The 24,996-nt window shown below is 47.6% G+C and overlaps 1 protein-coding gene across 1 annotated transcript in view; it reads right to left on the bottom strand.

The window, feature by feature from the left end:
* LOC119466398 (complement C3-like) overlaps positions 1-24,996 on the bottom strand; it is a 110,084-nt gene that overhangs the window by 35,432 nt on the left and 49,656 nt on the right. Inside the window, 13 exon segments of the mRNA XM_037726910.2 lie at positions 3,707-3,904; positions 4,614-4,736; positions 6,475-6,631; positions 8,145-8,220; positions 8,291-8,479; positions 9,088-9,189; positions 9,791-9,803; positions 9,805-9,891; positions 11,057-11,266; positions 12,955-13,183; positions 19,815-20,001; positions 23,409-23,600; positions 24,249-24,302. Of these exon segments, the coding sequence (XP_037582838.1) occupies positions 3,707-3,904; positions 4,614-4,736; positions 6,475-6,631; positions 8,145-8,220; positions 8,291-8,479; positions 9,088-9,189; positions 9,791-9,803; positions 9,805-9,891; positions 11,057-11,266; positions 12,955-13,183; positions 19,815-20,001; positions 23,409-23,600; positions 24,249-24,302 (1,817 nt within the window).

Here is a 24,996-nt window from a genome sequence, read left to right as displayed (position 1 = left end):
GACGGAATTGCGGCGTTACGAGGCCCTGGCGCGAGCGCGGAGGGGGGCCTTGACGACGGGCGACGGCGGCGTATGTCATCGCTTCCGGCTGGGGTTGCGGCGATTCGGGAAGTCCTAGCGATTACTGGATTTCCTCCCGCACGATATCGGCGATGGAAGCAACTTGAGGCTGCGACGACGGTAGCAACTTCCGCAGCTCTTCGCGTACTATCGCCCTGATGGTGTCTCGTAGGTCGTCGGAAAGTCCTTGGACTTCGGCGTAGTGTGGCGTCGAACGGCGATTGTATTGCCGGTTGCGCATGTCCAGTGCTTTCTCGATCGTCGTAGCCTCCGAGAGAAAGTCTTGCACTGTTGTTGGTGGATTCCGTACCAGTCCGGCGAATAGCTACTGCTTAACTCCCCGCATGAGCAAGCGAACTTTCTTGTCTTCGGGCATAGCTGGATCGGCGTGCCGGAACAATCGAGTCATTTCTTCAGTGTACATACCGATGCCCTCATTCGGGAGCTGTACATACACGGTTTTCCAGCAAGGCTGCAGCTCTTTCTTTACGGACGACGCTCGTGAAGGTGTCCAGGAAGGCGGCTCGGAAGAGGTCCCAGGTTGTTAGTGAACGTTCCCTATTCTCGAACCAGGTTCTGGCGCCATCTTCAAGAGAGAAGTAAACATGGCGCAGCTTTTCGTCGCAGTCCCACTTGTTGAACGTAGCGACCCGGTCGTATGCCTCCCGCCAGCTTTCGGCGTCTTCACATGGCGAACCGCGGAAAGTCGGCGGCTCCCTGGATTGTTACATCACGACCGCAGATGTTGGCACAGGGGCTGTCATGGTAGCTGCTGCCGAGTTCATGACTTTTGTCCTCTTGGTCTTCTCAGGTAGGGGTTCGTACTCCGGTGGCAGGTTCAGTAGCCTGCGACTAGCTCGCTGGTCGGGGTAGGCGTCGACGTCTTCTAGACGGTGTGGGCTTGGCTCACGGCTGGACGGGGGGGTCCGGTACAAGGACATAAAAGCACCTCCACCAGATGTCGCGTAGTAGTGACGATGAAGCAAACAGTCGTAAAACTGGGAATGACGAAACTGATTCTTTATTGGGCGAACCTGTGCCCACAAAAGCAAGTTACACTTGAAGCACAACGATAGCGGCGAACACAGTCAGCGATCGTCGAAATCTGATCAGCGGCGAAACGCGTCGGCTTTTATACCTGAGTCATCGAAGGTTCCAGATTAATCCCTGATGCCCGCGTGTCTTCCAGAAAGTTCTAGACAATTCGCGTCGCTCATACAATCAGATTACATGGGCGTCGGTGACCACAGACGACGGATAAAAGCATCGATAACGTCCGAGAAGCTTCCAATGCAGGCGCGTCCTGCGCCGAGCGATAACGTTTAACATTTGTCAGCCAATGTTGAAAGCGGCCACCAGTGAAAGATAAACATGTGTACGTGTCAGTATGCTGCACTGGCTGAGAGCTCCAAGGTTTCCTGTTGTTTTTTGCCTAGCTACCATTAGCACATGGTATATCGCTGTTTTATTAGCACTTTTAACACAATTGCTACTTTACTATCTGCACTTCCTATCATGCTTGAAAAGTGCACTAAGGTTTTTATTTGTTTGTAGAAAAGAAAAATGAATTTTTTGCACTTCTTTTTATATTTACTCATACGTACAGGCCTCACGCGTCCACACACAAAGAAACTTTGGCAACCTTGGCAGGAAACGGCAACTCGGATCTCCCTTTCCAAACAGACGTGAAGCGAAGAAACGCTCTGATCGGGCAACCCAATACTAATTACTTTTGCTGTCTTAAAAAAAAGAAAACTTTAAAACACACAACAAGTTTTGCGTTTGCGGTCCCTTAAGATATGCGCAGGTATTATAGTTTTCTTTTTTCAACTAAAAAGAAACACTCTGTGATTCACCATTAAATCTTTGCATTAGTGACATCAAGCTACCAGTACCTGCAGCAAACCGAGCCGAATGCATTTATTTGATGCCTTTTATAAGTTTTTGGTAGATGCCTGTTTGACAAAGTCCGGGAATAAAAATAAAGAGGATGTTTACTTTTCTGTGGGCATTATTATGAGCAGTTCCCAGTTCCTATAGAGTTGGAGCGATTACATGCTCATGGAAGGGGCATCAGCTCATTGATAATAATTCTAGTGCATGCTACCCCCTCCTTATATCATTGGGAAAGCCGCTAGATTAAAAAAAGAAGTAATTACACTACTTTCTTTTATTTATTTCATCTTTTTGCCAGGGAATTCTTTGACTGCAGAATGTGGCCGTGATTTCCTCTTTCTTTTTGTGTTCCTCCTTTTCTCCTTTGTCAGGTGTAACAAGTCATTCTTGGCGACATCATCCAGATTCAGGTTTCCTGTTTTTTCTGTCCAGGCAGTCCAGATAGTTCCGGTGTCTGTCGCTCAGGTCTTTTCTTTCTTTTCTATTTTCTTCCGTGCGTCCTATTTAAAGTCGAAGAATTACATACCTTCTTACACAATCCTTTTCTTTCATGCGCTTCTGAGACTGATTCCCGATATCTGATTCCTTCTAGCCTCGGATTCCTGCGAGTTGTTGTTGCTGCTACTGTTTTAATCAATATTCCCCGAAATGCAACATGAACGAAACCAACCTTTCCTTCAGCTCATCTGTATGCTGCGGAATACTTGCCTAGTTGAAAATGACGTCAATTAATGACACATGTGCTCAGTTGCTGACATGGAGGGCAAACACGTTCGACCCTTCCTACATTGGTATTTCCCTTATTTTCTATTTAGGGAGTTGAGCAGGTCGTGTAATGCGTAGAGCAGATAGCCGGTGGTCTATTCGAGCAACATAATGGATGCAGGTAACCGGTGATCGGTTAGAGTTGTAGCGAGGGTGACAGGGCAACCGATAAGTGCAGCCGAGGACGGCAAAATATAAGGTGGTTTGACGAGAGGATGACATTTGCAGGAATACATGAAGCCGGCAGACGCAAGACAAGGGTGATTGGAAATCGTTCGGAGAGGCCACGGTTGTGCACTAGAGATGAAGAAGGCTGGTGTTGATGATGATTTTCGTATTTGTGTTTGGGCCACCTAATCTTCGCGTGCCTGTTGCAAAGTCACCGTTTTTGCAAGATCTCGTTCCGTTCTCTCTCCAGACAGACAGACAATGAACTTTAATGAGGTCCTGAGGGACTAGCCGGCGGAGACCCGCTGGGGCCCCCGGCTCGCCGCTGGATGCTCCCATGTCGGAATCGGGAGGCCAAGCCTCTCCGCTCTTTCACGGGCCCTCTGGACATGATCTTTTTTTTTTCGTTCAGTTGGTGTCACAAATTTGGTCGTAGAGTGCTCAAGAGGGCGTGCGCGATGTAGCATCACTTGCTGGTTTCTAAGGCTTCGTTGAAATCTCGCTTTTCTTGCTGAGGTCTTCGGTATGATGCGCGCGTATGACGCCAGTAGTTCAAATATAGTTATGTTCCAAGTACTTACAGCAAAGCATTCTCGAAAGAGATATAGAACATCGCAACTCTGTTGTCACTAGTTGAAATCGTCACGTCTGGACCTGACAAGAACTCGTTGACACTACCAGCAACCACACCAGCAACCAAACCATACCGTTGTGATTCAGCCTATAGGAATGTAACCGTTGGTCCCTCCCGGAAAATACTATATGTTCTACGACTCTGCCAAACCTTCCTCCCCATGCATTACAAGAGATCCCTTACTTGAGACTCGTCACCCGTCTCGTCAAACACGGGGTCGGACGAGTCGTCTTCGACAGCATCCATCCAGTCGGGCCATAAATTATCATCGCTCATGTCAAAGTCCGGCGCTCCTTCCACTGCAGACATAGTTGGTAGTCCAGGGAGGTCATCCACGGTGGATAGGTCGCTTGTGCCGTTTGAAATTGAACGACGCCGTATCTGACAACATGTTTGGACGGACGAGGCAGACGTCTCAGTATCAGTGTCAGATATTTTTGATACAGAATTTTGTATCGCTCTTGTTCTTTTCACCGAGGGTAGTAGAATTAAATTATCTTGTAATCGCTTTAAACTTCTCGTGTTATTTCTGATTGAGTTTGAGTGTATTATACTTTATGTTTTGTACGACATACTGTGTTCGTGCTATTGTTGCTATGTTATTTAACGCTGTCCTGTTTAATCCTACGTTATCCAATGCTAGTTTCAGTTTAGCTTACCTTGACATATACATCAAAGTTGTGCACTATATGTGCCATGCTCTTTTTTTTTTCGGTTTACCGGTCCCACGCCAAGCGGCGAACATCAGATTATAGCCCAGGAGACCATTGCAAGGTTGTTTTGGAAAAATAAAAGTGAATTAAATTGAATTTCATTATATGTCCGAACCGCCTGACAGTATTAGTATAAGTAGAGAAATACTTGTTCCTCATCAGAAAAAATTGTTCGACATATAACGTTGCCAAAGGAAAAATAAAACATTTTGTTTAGTTGACAAAAGTTAAAAAGAGCCAGAGGAAATAATAAAAGAGCTGATCTAACTCATGTTTCTTTATTTAAACGTAGTTTATCTGGCGAGCACTGTCAACCTTCTTTAGCGAATCGGAACATAAGCAGCAATAAATGGGGAGCAAATAGTCGTGGTAATTACCGTTTTGGAATTGGACGAGAAGACGTCGTGCTTGTCATGTGCTACACCGCTGGGAGGGCGCATGCACTCGAAGAAAGTGAGCAACACAAACGCCGTCATGGGCACGGAACCGCGAACGCCACCCTGGGAAAGAAATGAAGGAATCAATAAATGTTTACAGCAAGAAAAAAAGCACTCATATTTCGTAAGTGGACAGCTGAATTACGTGGGTAGGGAGAAGTGCGGTGAAAGAAATACAGCTTTAATCAGTTTCTTCCGCGTGGCTAGCCCACACGTTATCACAAAAGGATGACCGGCCTTTACAAGATCCTAGAACGCAAACGTCAAAGTTCATTGGCCCACAAACCTCTGGAAGCATGTGTGTGTGTGCATGTGTGCTTGCGCGTGCGTGCGTGTGCGTGCGCCTGTGAATCTGCGTGTTAATGTACGTGTGGGTGTGCTAAAAGAAACACGAAGATTTTAACTCGACCACAGACTTTCTGGATCTTAACGCATCCACGAAGCTTCGAGAAAGTAGTTCTGAAAGGTGCACACTAATGTTATGTAATTAGCATTTGGTGTCGAATAAAATATTTCAGCCATTCATTTATGTGCACATAAGAAATGAAGAGAAGCTACGCATTTTGCATTACGAATTATCATGAATTGTTATGAGCACTCTTGAACAGGATTGACGTGAACAACTATGAACTTCTGAATTGTTAATAGTACCCGGCTACATGAAGAATATCAGGAGACAACAAGACGATTAGAGTACAGCAATTATATAATTTATTACTATTTTTTAAGAGCGGCACTGGCAAAAAAAAAAGTCGCAGTTTCGCCCGAAAGGCGAAGTATCTATTGCGATAGCAAATTAGTAGACAGCTATACGAAGTAAGGATAGCAGCTTTATCGGCTATATAAAGTTGTAAATATTCGCGTACTAACTAAATAAACAAGCACAGTGTCACGCGCGCACAGGTAAACATGAACACATCTCGCTCGATGACCGCGGGAGCTCGTCATAACGCTGGAGTGAGAAATCGCGCCAGCGGCAGCGCGCAAACTGACTTTCGCGCTCGCTCTCGCTTCAACGCGAACTAAACGTCGAAAGTGCAGCGCATACGAAGCTACCGGCACTCGGCGAATGCCCCTTGGCCCATCGCAGGTCGCTTTGAAGATGATGCCGCCGCGGGCGCACACTTCAGTCGGGTCGCAGATCGCTTTCAAGATAGCTCCGTGAGCAGCAGCCACGCAAGCAGAACGCACCCCCCCCCCCCCCCACCCCCTCCCGTCTTCGTCGCCTCCTCCCCGTTCATCGCGCGCGAACGAAGAGTGTGCGCTTCCGGCCGCCTTCTTCTGTCGCGTGCGCGAGATTAAGCTGCAGTTGCCCGCTCACTCTCGCATGCCTTCACTCGCACACACAACACACGGTGCACGGCGACGATTTTATCATCGTTGGACTTTATACGGAACATCACGACGACGGTGACGACGACGGCGACGGCAAAAATGCGCTTGGAGTGTCCATGTAATTGCTTTCGCAATCAAATGCACTTGAAGTTTCCATATAATTGCTATCGCAATAAAATTGATAATCGTTTTCAGTGTTCTCTTGCAATAGCAAGGAAGCATATTAACTCACTGTTAGAGCAAACCGCGAAGGTGCTGGAATATCTTTAATATATACTTTTCGCTTCCTTGCTGGTTCACGTGACAATCAAATGATTAAGCAATTATTACGTAATCAATAAATCGATCAACCGCTTAGACATCCCAGCAGTGCGAAATCTATGGCCGCATCATCCAAACGCCGTGTACTGCTTGCTAGGAGCAGTGTACACAGTTTCCAAAAATGCAGCCTTAATCTATCACGTACCAGCATGACTTTGTGCATGATGGGCTTCTGCTCAACGAAGCTGCCGTCTAACTTCTGGGCCGCCGCCAGCCACAGCATGCCGCTCTCGATGACGGTGGGATCGATGCTGGCGTACCGCCTCGCCTTGCAGAAGATGCGCATGACGAAGGCGGTTAACCTGTGGAAATAGTGAAAATGGCGCGGCTCAGAGCAAGATATCGACTGAAACAAAAAATTAAAATGGCGAAACTGAGTTCTAAATTACTATCCGGACAGTTGACAGAAAAAAAATCACGCATTAGAATTGAGCACCTTCGTACCATCACTTCCTTCAGCAGAATATATATATATATATATATATATATATATATATATATATATACATCAAAGCGCGCATGTCTGCTCACAAAGTACGAAGTAACGAAGGATTTTTATAGGTATAGCCCGTTGACTAGACGACTAATGGGATGCAGTCGGCAACGTGTCAGTGCTTGTGTACACGTTTGTGGCGGACGGGTGAGTGAACCACCGAGAAAGTTGGCGTCACGACAATAAGAAAGCTACAAGCAAGACTTAAAAAATGCAAATTCTCTTTCGCCAACTTTTTCTATGTGTCCAAAGCGGCGGGAAAACGCAGCGTGCTAGCAATATTGCAGGTTTTCCTTTCCCTGATGCAGTTCCTATGTCAGTGATTAGTACCTCATATTTATTCGCGCAAAAAATGTGTCGCAATCTTCCTAAATTCAGAGCGCATAGCGTATTGTCGCCGGTATAACCCGCACAAAAGAGACCAGCTCAAATCAACGATTCCGGCGTTTCCGAACTAAGTCGCTGCAATTCCTTTACTGCGCCAGCCACTTACTCACCCGACCACCCTCAACATTGCCTATTTTTGCTACAGGGAGAACAAAGCATGGAGTCAGTATTACATATCATATCGACACACACGCGCAATGCATCGAGCACGACACAATGACGCATGGTGAAGCTTAACAAAAACGGACGCGCAAACATAGAAAAGCTTGTTTCATGCTCTCAACTGCTGCTTTAGTGAAAACGGAGTTGCAATTTTCTTCTGAATTTTGCCTTTAACACCAGCTTCACTGCAATACTATTCGTCGTGCGGCGAAGCCAAACATGTTTTGCAGTGAAGCCACACTGGGCTTCAACAGTGAGAAGCATTGAAGGTCGTGACAGAAAGAATAAACCAAAACTGTTTGTGGAGCTTTTCTTTTTGCCAACTGTTCGGTTAAGTCTCCACTACATAAAGAGTTCAACCTTGTGCACCGTCGTTTGCGCGGTTTCTACCGACGAATTATTATTCTTGGTTTTGTTTCCAAACGTTTTATAGACCTCTCTCCAAACTATTAGGTTTATATTCTTTCGTAGCTGAACGGCGAAACTGTGGTGGTACTGCTCATTGGTAATCCAAATGTTACCTGTTAAGTACGTGTTCTTTCAAACCATTCAGTTTAAAACGATGTACATACACATCGCAGGAAGCAAAATTCCGTAGTGCGCACATGTTTGACAGTTAAACAATATGTTGACCGCCATGTCTTGGGCACGAGACGTGGCAAGAAACCTACCTTGGAGTTTATAAAACGGGTTTATTAGTAGCGCTGATTATTGCAGATACGGGTTATAAGCGCGAAAATACGGTATAGTGATGTGAGAACTGCGAAACTTACCAGACGCTGCTTTTCCTGTGCGTGAAAGCAGAAAACGATCCATCCTTCTTGCGGAACGAAAGTTCGCGCTGGTAACCTGCATGAAATCGCAGCACGACGCATTATAGCACGCTCGCTTCTCTTTCAACGCGGATATCAGACGTCACCTTCTCGGATGTAGCGGTAGCCCTTCTCTTCCAGCGGTTCGTCGACCATGTTGTTCTGTTTCAGGTACTCAAGGGCGTACAGCGTCGGCGCCATGAGCATCATATTCTGCTCGCCGCATCCCGTGGGCATCGTGATGAGAGTCTCGATGTCCTGAAGCGTTGTCTGAACAGACGGTCCGATCTGATTTCCTGGAACATCAAAGCGGTCGAATGAAGTCATCGCGTTACACTTTTATTCCGTCAAGAAAGTTTAAGTTTACATTGTTTATTATTTAAAACTACGCGTTGTACTAGTTACCTCGTTGTTGCAGGAAAAAAATAAAAGTAATAAAAAGAATTGGACGAGAAAAACAACTGATCCGTGTTTACCACGTAGTGTCATGAACGGCACGATATGTCAGGTTGCCTCTCCCATGACGATCATTGCAATGCGGTGACTTCGATCTGTGGCGCAGAAGGCTTTGCGTATGGAGCAGTAATGGAAAAGGCAAAACTGTGAAGCTCCAATATCTTCTCTTGATCTCAAGAAAGCAAGACGTAAGTTGTTCGAGCAAGGAACACACGTCTTTGCAATAAAGTGCGAATTTGAGCCGGTTGGTGCACGTTGCTTAAAGAACGAATAACAGAGCTAGACACAGGAAATAAGAAAGAGATTGACGAAGCGCTTCGTACATCTACTTCTATGTCCTCGGTCCTGCGCTGTTACTTGTTTTTTGTGCAACCCTTCTTTGCCTCGCTTTACAGACCGGAAACAGCAAACGAAACCCATATTGGAAGCAAACCTATAAATATCATACCTATGACAGACAGTGAACAGGTCTTCGTATCCGGGATAGCGTCCGGAGGCAACCGCGTGTTCACAGAGATAACTTGCAGGTTTGCGCCAGGGTCCAGGGAATCTGTTGGTATCAACACGTGCATTTGAGGATGGCGAAGAGGCAAGGCCATACTGAGTGGCATAATATATCATCCCTGCGCGGCGTTTCGAGTTGTCACCTGAGGACCTGCCAGGTGCGTGTTTGTCTTATGCTCATCAGCGAAGACTGCTTTCTTCAACTTCTAAAAACGAATACCAACAACAATTGCGCAACACGTTTAGCGAAATGCACATCTTAGACAGCAATTAGCCTGTTGTCTTCGCATATATTGTCTCGATCGCTGGCTTCTTCTGAATAGCTTAATTTCTAGAAGCCATAACTCGTCCTTCCGGAGATCACGGAGGTCAAGCTGTGACATCCAGTACTAACTGATGTACTAAGAACTGTACTAACACGCTTCAAGAGTTGCAGCATTGTCATCGCGGTGAAATGAACCCCCCCTCTCCCACGCGGAGGAAACCCCTTCCAATCCCTAATGCGCTGAGAGTTTGTTCAGCCATGTTGCCAACACCGCTCGCTTTGCAAAATAAAAGAATAAATAAAAAAAGAGGCTGATAACGCAGCACTGCAAGCAATTTCTCGTAAAGCACAGAATCTGTGAAACTTGCAAAATCTCACGTGCCTTGGTAAAGCTCAGCCACGGACGCTCCGAGTTCTCCTTCTGCGAACGTTCGCCGGGTCAATTGGCACGGAGACGCTTTTCTCCACCGTCACCCCTTCTGGCTGCGAATGTAAGGGTTCACTTTATTGTACCATTCGCAGTCGCAAATCAGAGCTTGTCCCGCCGTCGAAGGCATAGCACTGTCATTGTGAAGTACAAAACTAACACCACGAAAGCTGTAGAATTTTAACAACGGAGCTGTTTAAGGCCGGCCTTAAGTCCGTGATGCGTAGCAAAAAATGTGGGCCGATCCTGGCGGCAGTGCAGAAAGGGTCCAAGCGCCATGGCACATACCCCTGTGAACTAGCGAAGCTGAGCCTGAATAAGTACTAGCTAAGCATGACTGGGACTACTTAAGCTTAGTCAGTCATCGATGGCGAATCGATAGCTAATCAATAGCTAACTTATAATTGATCAATGATCAATGAATTCCGGAAAATGCTGGAGATGACTTGGTAGTGCTTAGCCTAGCCCAAAAGCCAGGACTAGCTAGGTGCCCATCAGCTCCGCTGTCTCTTTACGATTGCGCCTCCAGTCCAAACTACGCTAAATTATTTTTTCGCTGAGTTTACAATCGCCCTTATTCTTCCAGAACTAATATCTAGGGCCTTCGCCATAGCTCTTCGAACGCGGTTTGTATGCGACGCTGCGCAACTTGCTATGTTTCATTCTTTATATTGGTTACATGAGTTATACGCGTATAAAGCAAAACAATTCATCTGCATCTTCTGCTGTGTAAGGTATAACAAATGTTGGAATCCCCACCGTCAGTCAGGCATTATGAACGGCGTTATACAAATTCCACCATTCAACACTTTCATGCCACAACTGCTCAGGTAAACTCCTTCTGTTGCTGTTGATTGTCCAAAGCATGAAATATCCGCTCCGTTCTTTCTGCTTCACTTTTTAATCTGTGTTCCTCTTATACCGGAGGCGTGACGCTAAATATCTTGGGTTTCTTTTATCTTTCGACCCGGCTGCACTATTCCACCATTCGTAAAACTAAAAATAAATGAAGAAATAAGCGAAAAATAAAACATCAATAGGTTCTGCGCTAGGTTTTCTTCGAATAGCTGGGCACGCGCAGAAAAGAAAGAAATGCAAATCGATTGACCGGCGTACTGTGTACTTCGGCAATCACGCATATCGATTGGCACCGCACTCAATAGGTGTCAGCTAAGCCATATGCAACATTTTTTCTTTCTCACGACTGTCCTAATGGCTTACCACAACGTTCAGCTCCTTCTCGACGACATCTTCGCCCCTCGAACTTTTCACGTAGATCTTGATGGTGAACAGCCCTTCCTTGAGCGGCACGACAGGGAAGGTGACGCTGGATGCAGAGTTGGCTTCCACCACCACGGGCCGGCGCTCCGAGCGCTCTCCCGGCAGTGCCCCCGTGCAGAGACCTTCCACGCCGTAGATGTAGACGTTGCCCTATTAAGTGTGAAATAAAGTTGCAGTTTCACCCAAAAGGCGAAGCATCGATTGCGATAGCAAATTAAGCAGAGAGCCATACGAAGTAAAGGATAGTAGTTTTATCGGCTTTATCGAGTTGTAAACATTCGCTTGCTAAATAAATTAACAAGCATAGTGTCAACGCGCACAGCAAACATGGACACATCACGCTCGGTGACAGCGGACACTCGCTGTCAAAACGCTGGCGTGAGGAAACGCGGCAGCAGCAGCGAGCGAAGTGACCTTCGTGCAGTTGTTTATCGCTTAAACGAAAACTGAGCGCAGAGAAAACACAGCACGCACAAAGTTACGAGCCGCCGATGCACCTATAGACTCCGCCCCCAACGCAGATCGCTCTGAAGATACGGCCGCGCGAATGCGCGCAGCTGCCACATACACTTGTAGCCGAAGTAAAATGCCGCCCCCCCCCTCCCTTCCCTCCCCCCGATGCCTCGCAACTGTTGGGTGCCTCGCGCATGGCGAAAGACGGCCCGCTTATCTTTCGCGCGGACGAGATTGAGCCGCGCTCGTTCGGCTCCCCTCGCACGCTTTCAGTCGCACATACAGCGTAGGGCGTTCGGCGACGGTGTTATCACCCTTGGACTTTATACGGAACCTCACGGCGACGGCACAAATTCGCCTAGAGTGTCCATATAATTGTTATCGCAATACAAGAAGACCACACGTTACGAACGCAATTGTACAAGCGAGGACACAGAAATACGTAATTGAGTTGCGTGCTCCAAATGACAGCAGTGAACTAACCAAGGCCGAAGCTGTTACCCAAAAGAGAGAACCTGCCTGTTAGTTGCAGTATGGTGTCCGAGTGCCGCTAGCAAGTACTGAGTTAGTCTAGTCCGCAATGTGCTTATTCTTGCTTAAGTGTTATTTACCTTCAGTGTGACCCCGCTTTTCCGGTGTTCTCTTTCTTTTTTTTTTGTAATCATATAGTATACAGGAAACAAATAAACGCACGGAGCCCTGTGTGATGCAGGTACTGTAGCAATGAGTAAGGCGCCATTTGTTGTCCGTTATCCAACTAGTAAAGTCGCCTGGAACATTCTTGGTCAAATCGCCAAAATGGCTATGTGCGACTGAATACACCAGAATCGGTATGTGCCATTTGGTTTCTCGAATAATCAAGAAGAGCAGGAAGCAAGAGGTGAAGTCGACGACAACAAATTGAAGAAGTCCGCTGCAGGGAAGTGAAGAAGTGGGAAACAAAATTGGGCAAGAGTGTAAATTGAGCAAGGAGCGCAGAGTTGCAGCATAGAATACCCGTCGAGGTTGCTCACTGGCTGTGGTATTGGGCAGCTGAGTAAGAGTAGGTCGTGAGATCGAATCACGGCCCCGGCGGCCGGGATTCGATCCTGCGAATGGGGGTGAAATGCAGAAAACACCCGTGTACTTAGATTTAGGTGCACGTTAAAGAACCCCAGGAGGTCTAAATTATTCCGGAGTCCCCCACTACGGCGTGCCTCATAATCAGTTCGTGGTTTTGGCACCTAAATTAACTTTTTTACAGCTGCATAGAAGTAAGGACGTAAATACATTCCACTAAACAAAAAAGAAAGCTTCGCTTATAACGTATTCTCACGTATATGCGTGGGATCCACCGATATTTTCTTTTTTCGTTCCTTCGTTCAATAGGCAAGAGTGGCACTCACCCTCAGCGATTCGGCGCCGTAATTGTAGACAGTGACGAGCACCTCGATCTGCTCGTTGCGAACCACCTTGTACGGCAGTGCCACCTGTAGGAAGATGGGCTGGAAGACGCGCACCTCCTGGGCCTTCGGCACGCACACGCCCCCGGCCGGGGAGACGCTGACCGCCTGAACCGACCACGTGGTGATGCTATGCGGTAGGCTGACCGCGAAATCAGCCACGCCGTCCGGCCTGAGAGAGGAAGAAGGTATACGGAGACGTTAGCTACAAACACATCTGCGTTATGCAAAAAAAAGAAAACAAAGAAACGAGGAGCACTTAGTTATCCCTACGTGGATGAATGCGCAAGCATTGCGACCACCAAAGATCGAGTCTTCGGCTTCCACCGAAAATTGTGCGTTCGAGTGCCTTAATTAACTATATCTTAATTACACATGTCATCATGATCATAGTCAGCCTATATTTATGTCCACTGCAGGACGAAGGCCTCTACCTGCAATCTCCAATTATTCATGTCTTGCGCCAGCTGATTCCAACTTGATAACTTCATCACCCCACCTAGTTTTCTGCTGTACTCGACTGCGTTTCCCTTCTCTTGGCACCCATTCTGTAACTCAATGGTTGACCGGTTATCCATCCTACGCCTTACATGACCTACCAAGCACCAAATTTTTTTCTCTTACTGTCAATTAGAATACCGGCTATCCCCGTTTTCTCGTTGATCCACACTGCTCTCTTCGTCTCTCTTAACGTTAGGCTTAACAGATGTGCCTCAATTACCTCTACCTTAATTACCTGTGCCTTAATTAACACCTAAGGTTGAAGGTTCGACTCCCGCCAGAGGTCGTGGGTTCGAACGCCTTAATTAACTTTATCTTAATTAACTGCGCCTTACATAGCTTCACCCTAATTAGCATCAACGGTCATGAATTCGACTCCCACCAATGGTCATTGGTTCAAGTGCGGTAATAAACTTTATTATTGCGATAGCAATTATATGGACACATTTCTGCCGTCAGCGTCGTCGTCGCCGTCGCCGTGAGGTTCCGTATAAAGTCCAAGGGCGATAAAATCGTCGCCGCGCGCTGTGTGCGCGCGTGAAAGCATGCGAGGGATGCGCGCTTTCACGGGGAGCGAACGCACGGCAGAGAGCAAACGCGACGTTTTCCGTCGCGCATAAGGCCATGGGGGGATGGGAGGGACGGAGGCGAGGCGACGTTTGGCTGTGGCACCAAATGCCTATCTTGCGGCTGGACGCAAGGGGAACTGGAATCTCGCAGAAGAAAGGAGGAAAGCGGGAAGGCAGCGCGGGAGGGAGGGCGTGCGGTTTCTGCTCTGGGAGCAACTTGTATCTTGCGCGGCGGCGGGCGGTCGCGCGCATCGTACCTTGAAAGCGATCTGCAACACGGCTCCTACCTTTTTATGCGCTGTGCTTTCGACGCACAATTTCCGTTGAAGCGATAGACCGCAAGAACCTTCGCTCGCTGCTGCTGGCGCGCTCGCTCAAGCCAGCGTTTTGACAGCGGTTGTGTGCGGTCATCAAGTGTGATCCATTCATGTTTGTTGGTGCGCGCTGACTCCGTGCGTGTTAATTCAGTAAGTAAGCGAATCACGTCCGGGTCACCAATATTGTTGATGTAGCGTGCATGTGCTGAATGTGAAGAAGTTGCTTAAGCATGAGTAAGCACATATCTACAAACATAAACTTATTTATATAAAAGATGTCCCAGTTTCACCCGAAAGGCAAAGCACCAATTGCGATAGCAAATTAGTAGAGAGCTATACGGAGTAAGGATAGTAGTTTTATAAACTAGGTGTATAAACTACATGCAGGTGTATGATACATGATACATGATAGGTGTATAAACTTTGACATGCAGCAACACCAGCAACGCGCATAACTGTTGTCGACGCCATCGGCGCTTTGCCCGCGTTCGCACCGAGCGCGCGCGGCGTTGGTGACTCTTGCCGGTGCCTCTGGGGGCGGCTCGGTGTTACTCTTCGAGCAGCGTCGGAAATTTTTCCCACCTCTTCGCCTCGCAGCATTTTTTATATAATTACGCATTTGGTGCCGCAGCTAAACGTCGCCTCCCCTCCCTCCCTCCCGTCTCCCCACGGCCTTTGGCACGACGGAGGAAGCCGCGTCTGCTCCACATATATATGGTGATTGTAAAGGAGGAAAGAGACGCTTAATTCTGTAGCCCTTCAGGGAGCACTTCGCAGAACGCGCGTTTGTTCTCCACCGTGCGTTCGCTCCTCGTGAAAGTGTGCGAGGGCCCTCGCGCGATTTCACTCGCACGTACAGCGTATAGCGGGCGCGCGGCGACGATTTCATCACCGTTGACGTCATACGGAACCTCACGGCGATGGCGACGGTGACGCCGGCGGCAGAAATCCGCTTTGGGTGTCCATATAATTGCTATCGCAATAGAACGTTGCGAGGCGAGAAGGTGGTAAAGACTTCCGACGCTGCTCGACGAGTGTCCCGTTCTGATCTCGTCGAAAACCTCCGAGCCGCCGCCAGAGGCACCGGCAACAGTCACCAACGCCGCGCGCGTTCTGTGCGAACGCGGGCAAAACGCCGACGGCGTCGACAACAGTTCTGCGCGTTGCTGGTGCTGCTACATGTCCAAGTTTATACAGCTGATAAAACTGCTACCTTATACTCCGTATGGCTATCTACTAATTTGCTATCGCAATTGATGCTTCGCCTTTCGGATGAAACTGCGACATTTTCTTAATTAAACCTGATTTATTTACTTTGCTTTAGCAGACGTCATCAACTGCCTCGATTGGCTCACTTGGACCTTTTACATTTTATTGCGATAGCAATTATATGGACACTCAAAAGCAGATTTCTGCCGTCGGCGTCGCCGTCGCCGTCGCCGTGAGGTTCCGTATGACGTCATTTGGAGAAGAAATCGTCGCCGCGCGCCGAACGCTGTATGTGCGAGTGAAAGGGCGCGAGGGGCGCGTCTTTCACGGGGAGTGAACGCACGGCGGAGAACAAACGCGCGTTCTGCGCCGTGCTCGCTTAAGGGCTGCAAAAGTAGGCGTCTCTGTTCTCCTTCACAATCACCATGTATGTAGAGCAAACGCGCCTTCTTTCGACGAGCGAGAGGCCGTGGGGAGGGGGAGGGAAGGGAGGCGACGTTTAGCTGCGGCACGCAGTGCCTATTTATATCAGAGGCTCCGGCAACAGTCACCAACGCCGCACGCATTTTGAGCGAACGCGGGCAAAACGCCGATGGCGTCTTCAACAGTTCTGCGTGTTGCCGATGTTGCTGCATGTCCAAGTTTATACAGCTGATAAAGCTAATATCATTACTCCGTATAGCTCTCTACAAGTTTGCTATCGCAATTGATGCTTCGCCTTTCAGGTGAAACTGCGACAACTTTTTTTTTAACCATCTCGTGGTCACGCCAACGCCGACTACGCCGGATTTTCCGCCTCATGAGCCGTATAATGCTGTGCATTAAAAAAAACGTTACTAAAGACGTTTCCTCATCTACCAGCATTTCGTTCCCGACTGCCCAGGAGAACGATCGGCGTAATAAGGAGAAGAATCAAGGCCACAATGACAGCCAATCACGAACAGCACTTACGTATGCAAAGTTTTGTGAATACCGGCACTGGTTAGGTTACCCTGCACAGTGCACCGTGGGAACATTACATCAAAACTAGGAAAAAGGATAGAAAGCTTTCACAGTCACCCGCGTACACTCCCCTATTCCCCGTAATCTCCATGTGCGATAAAACTGCATCATTTCTGCGGGATCCTCTATAAAGCTTCATGTCGTTTCGTGTGATTAAGCACTTCACGCACCTTATGAGCTGCTGATTCCCTGCTTAAAGCATGTGCAGAGCACGATCGTTGGACACGAAAATACAATGAGAACAGAAGAAAGCCGAATATTTTGTGCGATAATGTGGAATGGTCGAGTAGGAGTGTCATAGTTCTCGCACCTCGCAGTTGACGGCACTCACGCGAAGTCCGATCTCGAAAAACACGCCTTTATCTTAAAGGCACCTCCACGGCAGCCTACAATTATGGTGAAATTTTTACGGAGCTTCCATCAGCTCTGGTAAAAATTTTAGTGGTCATGCTCTTATTGAGTTTCACATTATATACTTGCCAGAAGGAATATTTGCAAAGTTGTATCGGCCTGCAACTAACAACATTAATCGTGTTCCTTCGGCACTGACAATTTCACTTCTGAAATCTAGTCGGTACCTAATCAGTAAAGTTTCGTTTCATGTCACGCCATTCTGCTTCGTCTGGAATTGCAACCCCGTTAAGAGGAAGCTTCAGCTCGGGTGCTCGTATCTAAATACATGTAAAAGGAGAATTGGTTTTATTGCGATAGGAATTATATGGACACTCAAAAGCAGATTTCTGCCGTCGGCGTCGCCGTCGCCGTGAGGTTCCGTATGACGTCAATGGAGATGAAATCGTCGCCGCGTGCCGAACGCTCTATGTGCGAGTGAAAGGGCGCGAGGGGCGCGCGCTTTCACGGGGAGTGAACGCACGGCGGAGAACAAACGCGCGTTCTGCGCCGTGCTCCCTTAAGGACTGCAGAAGTAGGCGTCTCTTTCCTCCTTTACAATCACCATATAAGTAGAGCAAACGCGCCTTCTTCTGACGCGCGAGAGGCCGTGGGGGAGGGGGGGGGGAGGGGGAGGGAAGGGAGGCGACGTTTAGCTGCGGCACCAAGTGCCTATTTATATCAGAGGCTCCGGCAACAGTCACCAACGCCGCACGCATTTTGAGCGAACGCGGGCAAAACGCCGACGGCGTCGACAACAGTTCTACGTGTTGCCGGTGCTGCTACATGTCCAAGTTTATACAGCTGATAAAGCTAATATCATTACTCCGTATAACTCTCTACAAATTTGCTATCGCAATTGATGCTTCGCCTTTCAGGTGAAACTGCGAGAACTTTTTATTGCGATAGCAATTATATGGACACTCAAAAGCAGATTTCTGCCGTCGGCGTCGCCGTCGCCGTCGGCGTCGCCGTCGCCGTCGCCGTCGCCGTGAGGTTCCGTATGACGTCAATGGAGATGAAATCGTGGCCGCGCGCCGCCGAACGCTGTATGTGCGAGTGAAAGGGCGCGAGGGACGCGCTCTTTCACGGGGAGTGAACGCACGGCGGAGAACAAACGCGCGTTCTGCGCCGTGCTTCCTTAAGGGCTGCAGAAGTAGGCGTCTCTTTCCTCCTTTACAATCACCATATATGTAGAGCAAACGCGCCTTCTTCCGATGCGCGAGAGGCCGTGGGGGAGGGGGGGAAGGGGGAGGGAAGGGAGGCGACGTTTAGCTGCGGCACCAAGTGCCTATTTATATCAGAGGCTCCGGCAACAGTCACCAACGCCGCACGCATTTTGAGCGAACGCGGGCAAAATGCCGACGGCGTCGACAACAGTTCGGCGCGTTGCCGGTGCTGCTGCATGTCCAAGTTTATACAGCTGATAAAGCTAATATCATTACTCCGTATAGCTCTCTACAAATTTGCTATCGCAATTGATGCTTCGCCTTTCCGGTGAAACTGCGAGAACTTTTTTTTCTCGGCAACCACCGCACCAAATTTGACGAGGTTTGTTGCATTTAAAAGAAAAACTGAAAATGTGCTGACTGTTCCTTTCGAATTTTTGACTAAGGTCATCAATGTTTTATTTAAAATTAGCAAAAATCGCACATTTTCACAAAACGAAACTATCAAGTCTACAACTCTGTAACTCGGCAATCAAAAACGACATCACAATTCCGTGAATTGCATCTAATAATGCATCTAAAGCAGACAAAATTGATATGTTACACATGAATCTCAAAAAATTTAATACTATAGAAATACGGCTTTTGCAGGATCCTTGTACACAACGTAACGAATTCACGTAAGGTATAAATGGACATATAGAATTTGACCTGTTTGGATGGTCTAATGGATGCCCTTTACAGAACCTTGATATCTGTTCTTGATGTAGAGCTATTAATTTTTAAGCCTCGTGCTTCTATTTTTTTTTCGAACTTTCAAAATTTTTAAAATTCTTTTAACAAAATTCGGGCCCTAAATCGAGATTCTGCTTCAAACAGCCACTAGAATTCAACTTTCTCTCTCAAATGCAACAAGTTTCATTAAAGTCGGTCCAGGGGTTATCTCAGAAAAGCGTTTCTGCATGTTACATATATTTGAATAGGCCGCGTCCTAGTTGGGCCCAGCCGGAGCTAAAGATTTCTCTTAAGGGAAGCATATGAAATGCCCCATATCTACTATATCCAATATTTTCATACGATCTTGTATAAGCGTGAGTAACGAGCAACGTTTTCTACTGAATCACAAATTATCTGGTCTCGCTATTGGAACTGAGGCATCGGACGCCGGGATATTATGGTGTCATTCATCGCACGATGCATTAATGAAAACAGTATTCTACTTTAAATGCACCTATCTCTCTATCGCTTCACGCCTTGAGTTTGCGATGACTAAGTTGATCAGAGACCTGGGTTATACATTCATTGACTTTAACCTTGCAATGCCAAACGTGGCAGTTATACTACGCTGTTTTGATACCTCACAATTTTGATTTAGGCGCGGGAATTAAGCATAGCGCATCGCCTATAGTAGCGTTTTTAATATGCTAGAGGAAGTTTTTAGTAGTAAATAGGTAATCACTATACTAATTGAGTTATAGCTCAAATAACATCGTATAATTTTTTGTTTGTGCAGATGTACTATCCACGGTCAGAAATGAAGGCGAAGAAATTGTTATCCCAATGTGGCGCTCCCAATGTGTCATGCCGATCCCCCAGATCAAGTTGCGTCATTTCACTAAGGAACAAGAACAAGTGGCGTTCCTTACCCTATAACCTGCTCGTCGAACAGCCAAGTCTCCCGGAAGTCCCTGCGTATCAATGTTTCGGGAGATTCGTCGCCATCCACTTCGTCGTAGGTCTCGTCCACGGTGAACTCGACGCCCGACCGCGTCCTGTCGGGGTCATCCAGGTCGGGGTCTGGGAAGCTGAACGGTGGCTCGAAGTCCGTGCTTGCTGCCCATGTGCAGAACAGGCGGATAAAACACATGGTACAAATTTCCACGAGGTGAAATTTGAAAGGCGTACGTAGAATTACAGAATAAATTTCGCATCACGACATTGTGCCACTCATTCTCACAATTTTGGTGTTTTCTGAGACACGTGCATTAAGTGCTATTTTAGACCGCAGCTCTTAGGTGCCTGTTCCTGCGGCAAGCGTCGGCGTAAGCGAGCGAACGAGCACAGCGAAGAATGAAAGAGCGAACACGGAACGCAGCTGGGGATGAAATACGGCGATAGCGAAGAGAGCGCGAGGAGGAAAGCGGAGGAGGAGTGTATGGCGAAAACGTGAAAAGAAAGGCGTAGCGCCGCGCAAGAGGGGCTCAGCGGCGACGATGGCTACAAGATGGCGCCAGAGTAGCACGCGTCGTCTGCATGGAAATAAAGCGCGGTATGAGCGAAGGTCTGTCTGCGCCGAATGCTGTGATGCGCCCCCCCCCCCCCGTCCCCCACGCGCTGCCTCTCGCGATCTCCCGATTAGCGAGGCAGTCACGCCACACTTCGCTTCGTTTTCAACGTGCCACACGAGACAGATTGTCCGCGCCAGCCAATAAATCGCGAAATGAAATACGCCGAGCTCAAATTTCGCATTAGGGAGTATCGTAATCGTTGGTTAATTTTTTTAATCAGGGTCAGCCCCCAAGTTGGGGTTCTAAGGGCTCTGAAAATTGCAATATGGTAAAAGAGGACCTTAAATATCGCCTTTTCGCTCTTTAAATATTTGCACTGGTCATACTGAGCTTAAAGGCTTTAGGTGCCGGTGGAGCAATTCCAGAAGGCTGGTTTGCTGCTTTCCTTAATGAGACGGTCAAAAAATATTTGTTTAAATCTCACAAAAATTCTCAGAACGACTACAGCGGTTATGTGCAATAACATCTAGCGTTATGCGTGAACACTTTGGCTCCAAGAGCGCGTGAACTGTACGTTTGATATGAACACATATGGTTGAAATGTATTGTAAAAAAGTATCAATTTCTAAAGTGGCCGCTACGGGCACTTATGTGATTGTATGTTTCTGTGCATGCGATTATCCTATTTCCCATACCATTCATGAAACGTCGGAAAGGATCAGGACTGCTATGTAGGTTGTAAAAATGACCCAATATGCAATAAACTTCCCCTTTGAAACTGCACCTGATGTGGCACAGCGAAGCTGTATAAGACTAGGTTCTCGAGATTACTTCGTCTACGCCCACCGCAAAACTCAACCAATCCCAGTGGGAGGCGTGCGCCGCAGGGTTCCATGCCGCAGCACCATCAGATGGCGCTCTCCTCCACGCATACGCTAATAAATGGGCGGCTAAAGTGCACAGGTATATGTACCTGAAAAGCGTGTACACAGAATCAAGAAAGAGGTCAGGAAAGTTAGTAACCTAGTACAGTATAACTGAAAGTGCAAATAGACAACCAGGAGTCATCAGAACGAAAGTGAATTGGATGCAACAAATGGAAACAAATAGGACCATGGAGATTTACATGAATGAGAAGAAAGAAATTGGAAGGGAAAATCTGTACGATAACACTAAGCCTTGTTATTTGAGGCTAGAGCCGATTGCCTAAGGACAAAAACGTACCGGAGAAGATATTCGGAACTAGATAAGGCACGTGCAGGCTATCTGTTACAATGCATAGGTAGCGGTACAAGGTAGATTTTAAAGAAAAAATGTTTAAGGAGATGTATACAAAAATGCTAATGCACCGAGAAAGCGTAAGAGTGGGGTTGAAGATTAATATGCAGAAGACAAAGATAATGTTCAACAGCCTGGCAAGGAAACAATAATTCAGGATCGCCAGCCAGCCTCTAGAGTCTGCAAAGGAGTATATTTATCTAGGTCAATTACTCGCAGGGGACCCTGATCATAAGAAAGAAATTTACAGAAGAATAAAATTGGGTTGGAGTGCATACGCCAGGTATTACCAAATCCTGACAGGGAGCTTACCCATGTCGTTGAAAAGAAAAGTGTACAATCATTGCATTCTACCGGTGCTAACATATGAGGCACAAAATAATGAGGTTAAGAATCTCGAGAACAAGTTAGGACCGCACAAAGCGCGATGGAATGAAAAATGTTAGGCCTAACGTTAAGAGACAGGAAGAGAGCGGTGTTGATCAAAGAGCAAACGGGGATAGCCGATATTCTAGTAGATATTAAGTGGGAAAATGGAGCTGGGCAGGCCATGTAATGCGTAGGATGGATAAATGGTAGACTATTAGAGTTACAGAATTGTTACCAAGACGAGGGAAGCGCAGTCGAGGACGGCAGAAAACTAGGTGGAGTGATGAAGTTAAGGAATTTGCGCGCGCAAGTTGCAATCAGCTAGCTCAAGACAGGTGTAATTGCATGGAGATCGCAGGGAGAGGCCTTCGCCCTGCAGTGGACAGAAATATGGGCTGATGATGATGACGATGATAGAGACATGCTAGATAAAAAACATGAATAGCATAATTGATTAAAGCAAACAGGCTAGGTGACTATTTGTCACCGTCTCATTTCAAAGGGGCTGACATTCATCACCGCAGCGGCGGCGTCGCCGGCCGTGCCGGGGTAAGAAAAAAAGTCGCAGTTTCGCCCGAAAGGCGAAGCATCAATTGCGATAGCAAATTAGTAGAGAGCTATACGGAGACAGGGGTAATTGGAGATCGCAGGGAGAGGCCTTCGTCCTGCAGTGGACATAAAATATAGGCTGATGATGATACGGAGTAAGCATAGTAGTTTTATCGGCTGTATAAACTTGGACACATTCGCTTACTAACTGAATTAACAAACACTTGACGATCCCGCTCAATGACCACAGACAACCGCTGTCAAAACGCTGGCGTGAGCAAGCGCAGCTGCAGCAGCGAGCGAATGTTCGTGCGGTCTATCGCTTCAACGGAAACTGAGCGGCGAACTCACAGCGCATACAAAGATTTGGGCCGTCTGCAGATCGCTTTCAAGATACGGTATGGACGAGCGCCGCAGTCGGGCAAAGTACAAGTACACAGTTGCGGGCAGAGTAGAAGCCGCCCCCCTCCCTCCCATGCTGCCTTCCCGCTTTGCTCCTTTCGCGTGCGAGACTGAGTCGCCAGTTGCCCCTTGCGCCGTTGGTGCCGCGTCACAACGTCACCCCCACTCCCTCCCTCCCATCCTCCCACGGCCTTTCACGAGACGGTCGCGTTTGCTCTCCGTCGTGCGTTCGCTCTCCGTGAAAGTGCGCGTCGGAGTGTCTCGTCGCGCTGTATATATATATATATATATATATATATATATATATATATATAGTCAGCGTGTTTGTCACAGCGCATGGTGCTTGTGGCATGGATTCGAACCCCCCTCCACTGAGATCCGACTATAACCCTTACTGTATGCCACCGTACTCACCGGCACCAGTCGGCCTGCTGGTGGCGCTCAGGCAGCAGTCCTCGAAGGCCTGGGCACACTGCTCACCCTTGGTTCCCTCGATGTAGCGCCGTACAATGTGAGCCCGCGTACGGCACCGACGACCCACCCTGTCACGCTTCAGGCCTAGCGAGCAACACTCCTTCAGGAAAGGGTCCCGGCTGTACTTGCGCTCTGCGAACGGGAGAGGAGGAAAGACGCAGTTATGGAAGGTAAGAGCACGATACACCGTTTCATACACTGCATGGGTACAACGCTTTGGTTGCTACAGTGACTTTGTACAGTCGCTGCCTTCACAATCAGAAATAGCTCGGTGTTCCTTGACAACTAACATATGAAACTATTCTTTAGATAGGCTCAGTCTTAAATTTGAAAAAAAAAATGTTTTCATTTCTAAAAACGAACAAGCTGTGTTACGCGGCTGCGAATATGTCGTTTTAGATCAATTTGCTTTTCGTTGTTTTCCTTTTCGCATTTATCATTTGCAACACGTAGCGACATCCTCACGTGCATGCTCGCGCGAGGATACGGTGTTAGCGCGCAGCGAAGCGCAGGCTGGCCAATAACTGCACCTGTTTCACGGTGTTGCATGCAATCTTACAAATCTCGTACGACACTCAAAAAACGCCGCGGCATCGATTAACACTAATTGCGGCATCGATTCAAGCATCAATTCAAGACAAAAAAAATTGAAATTGTTCAGCATCGAACCTGCGGCCTTGTGATTCGCAGCTCGGCATTTCAGAGAGCCGCAGCTGATCGAAATTCTCGAACTCAATTATTTCGTAATTTTTGTAAACTTTCGTGACAAAAGGTACTCACGCGCTCTCTGGTGGACGCTCCTACGGTGACGAACCCGAGCTTCGCAGCTGCCTTCTGAAATGGTCGCAAAAAAAATGAAAGAAGATAAACTCAATGTCAGCCTATACTTCCCGGTGATTGGGCTATAAATGAACACTCGGACAGTTAACCAGTTTAGGCTGGCAGAGTATCCTTTCACTTTGTATTCGCACTTCTTTTGCGCGGAAGAGATGCTTATTTGTGAGACAAAAGCCACAGTTATCTTTCGTTTTCGTCATTTCGCGGCCCAAGCAGCCGCCGCACTCATGACGTAGGCATGACGTCATAAACTGCAGTCCACTTAGCAGTGTCTAGGCCGTTTTTATGCAAGAAAAAGCTCCGTAGACTTTTTAAGTTTATTCACTGCTTGCTTTAGAGCACAACGTAATCTCTCCTTATTCGTGTACGTTTAACCAGCCCCTAGCAGACGCTAGCTGTGAGAAATATTTTACATCACGGGACGCTGATACGTGAATGCGAAAGTGACGACACCACCCGTCTTTTAGCTATCGCGTAAGGGCCCATTCACACTCGCGACTAGGCGAGGTCGCGCGACCAATTGCGACTGGCGACCAGAAAGCTACTCAAGACGAACGGTGTTCACACTGACAAATGCGACCGACGAGTCACTAAACCTAAATGTATCACGATATGCCGTTTACATCTGCTTGAAATGTCATCGCCGCGTAAAATAAGCGTCAGCGTATACGGCCGTCCTGTTCCTTCGCAT

Source organism: Dermacentor silvarum, chromosome 10 (genome assembly GCF_013339745.2).
Source record: "Dermacentor silvarum isolate Dsil-2018 chromosome 10, BIME_Dsil_1.4, whole genome shotgun sequence".
Taxonomy (NCBI): Eukaryota; Metazoa; Arthropoda; class Arachnida; order Ixodida; family Ixodidae; genus Dermacentor; species Dermacentor silvarum.
Note: the sequence above shows the minus strand (reverse complement) of the source record. Positions and strands in the feature narration are given on the sequence as shown.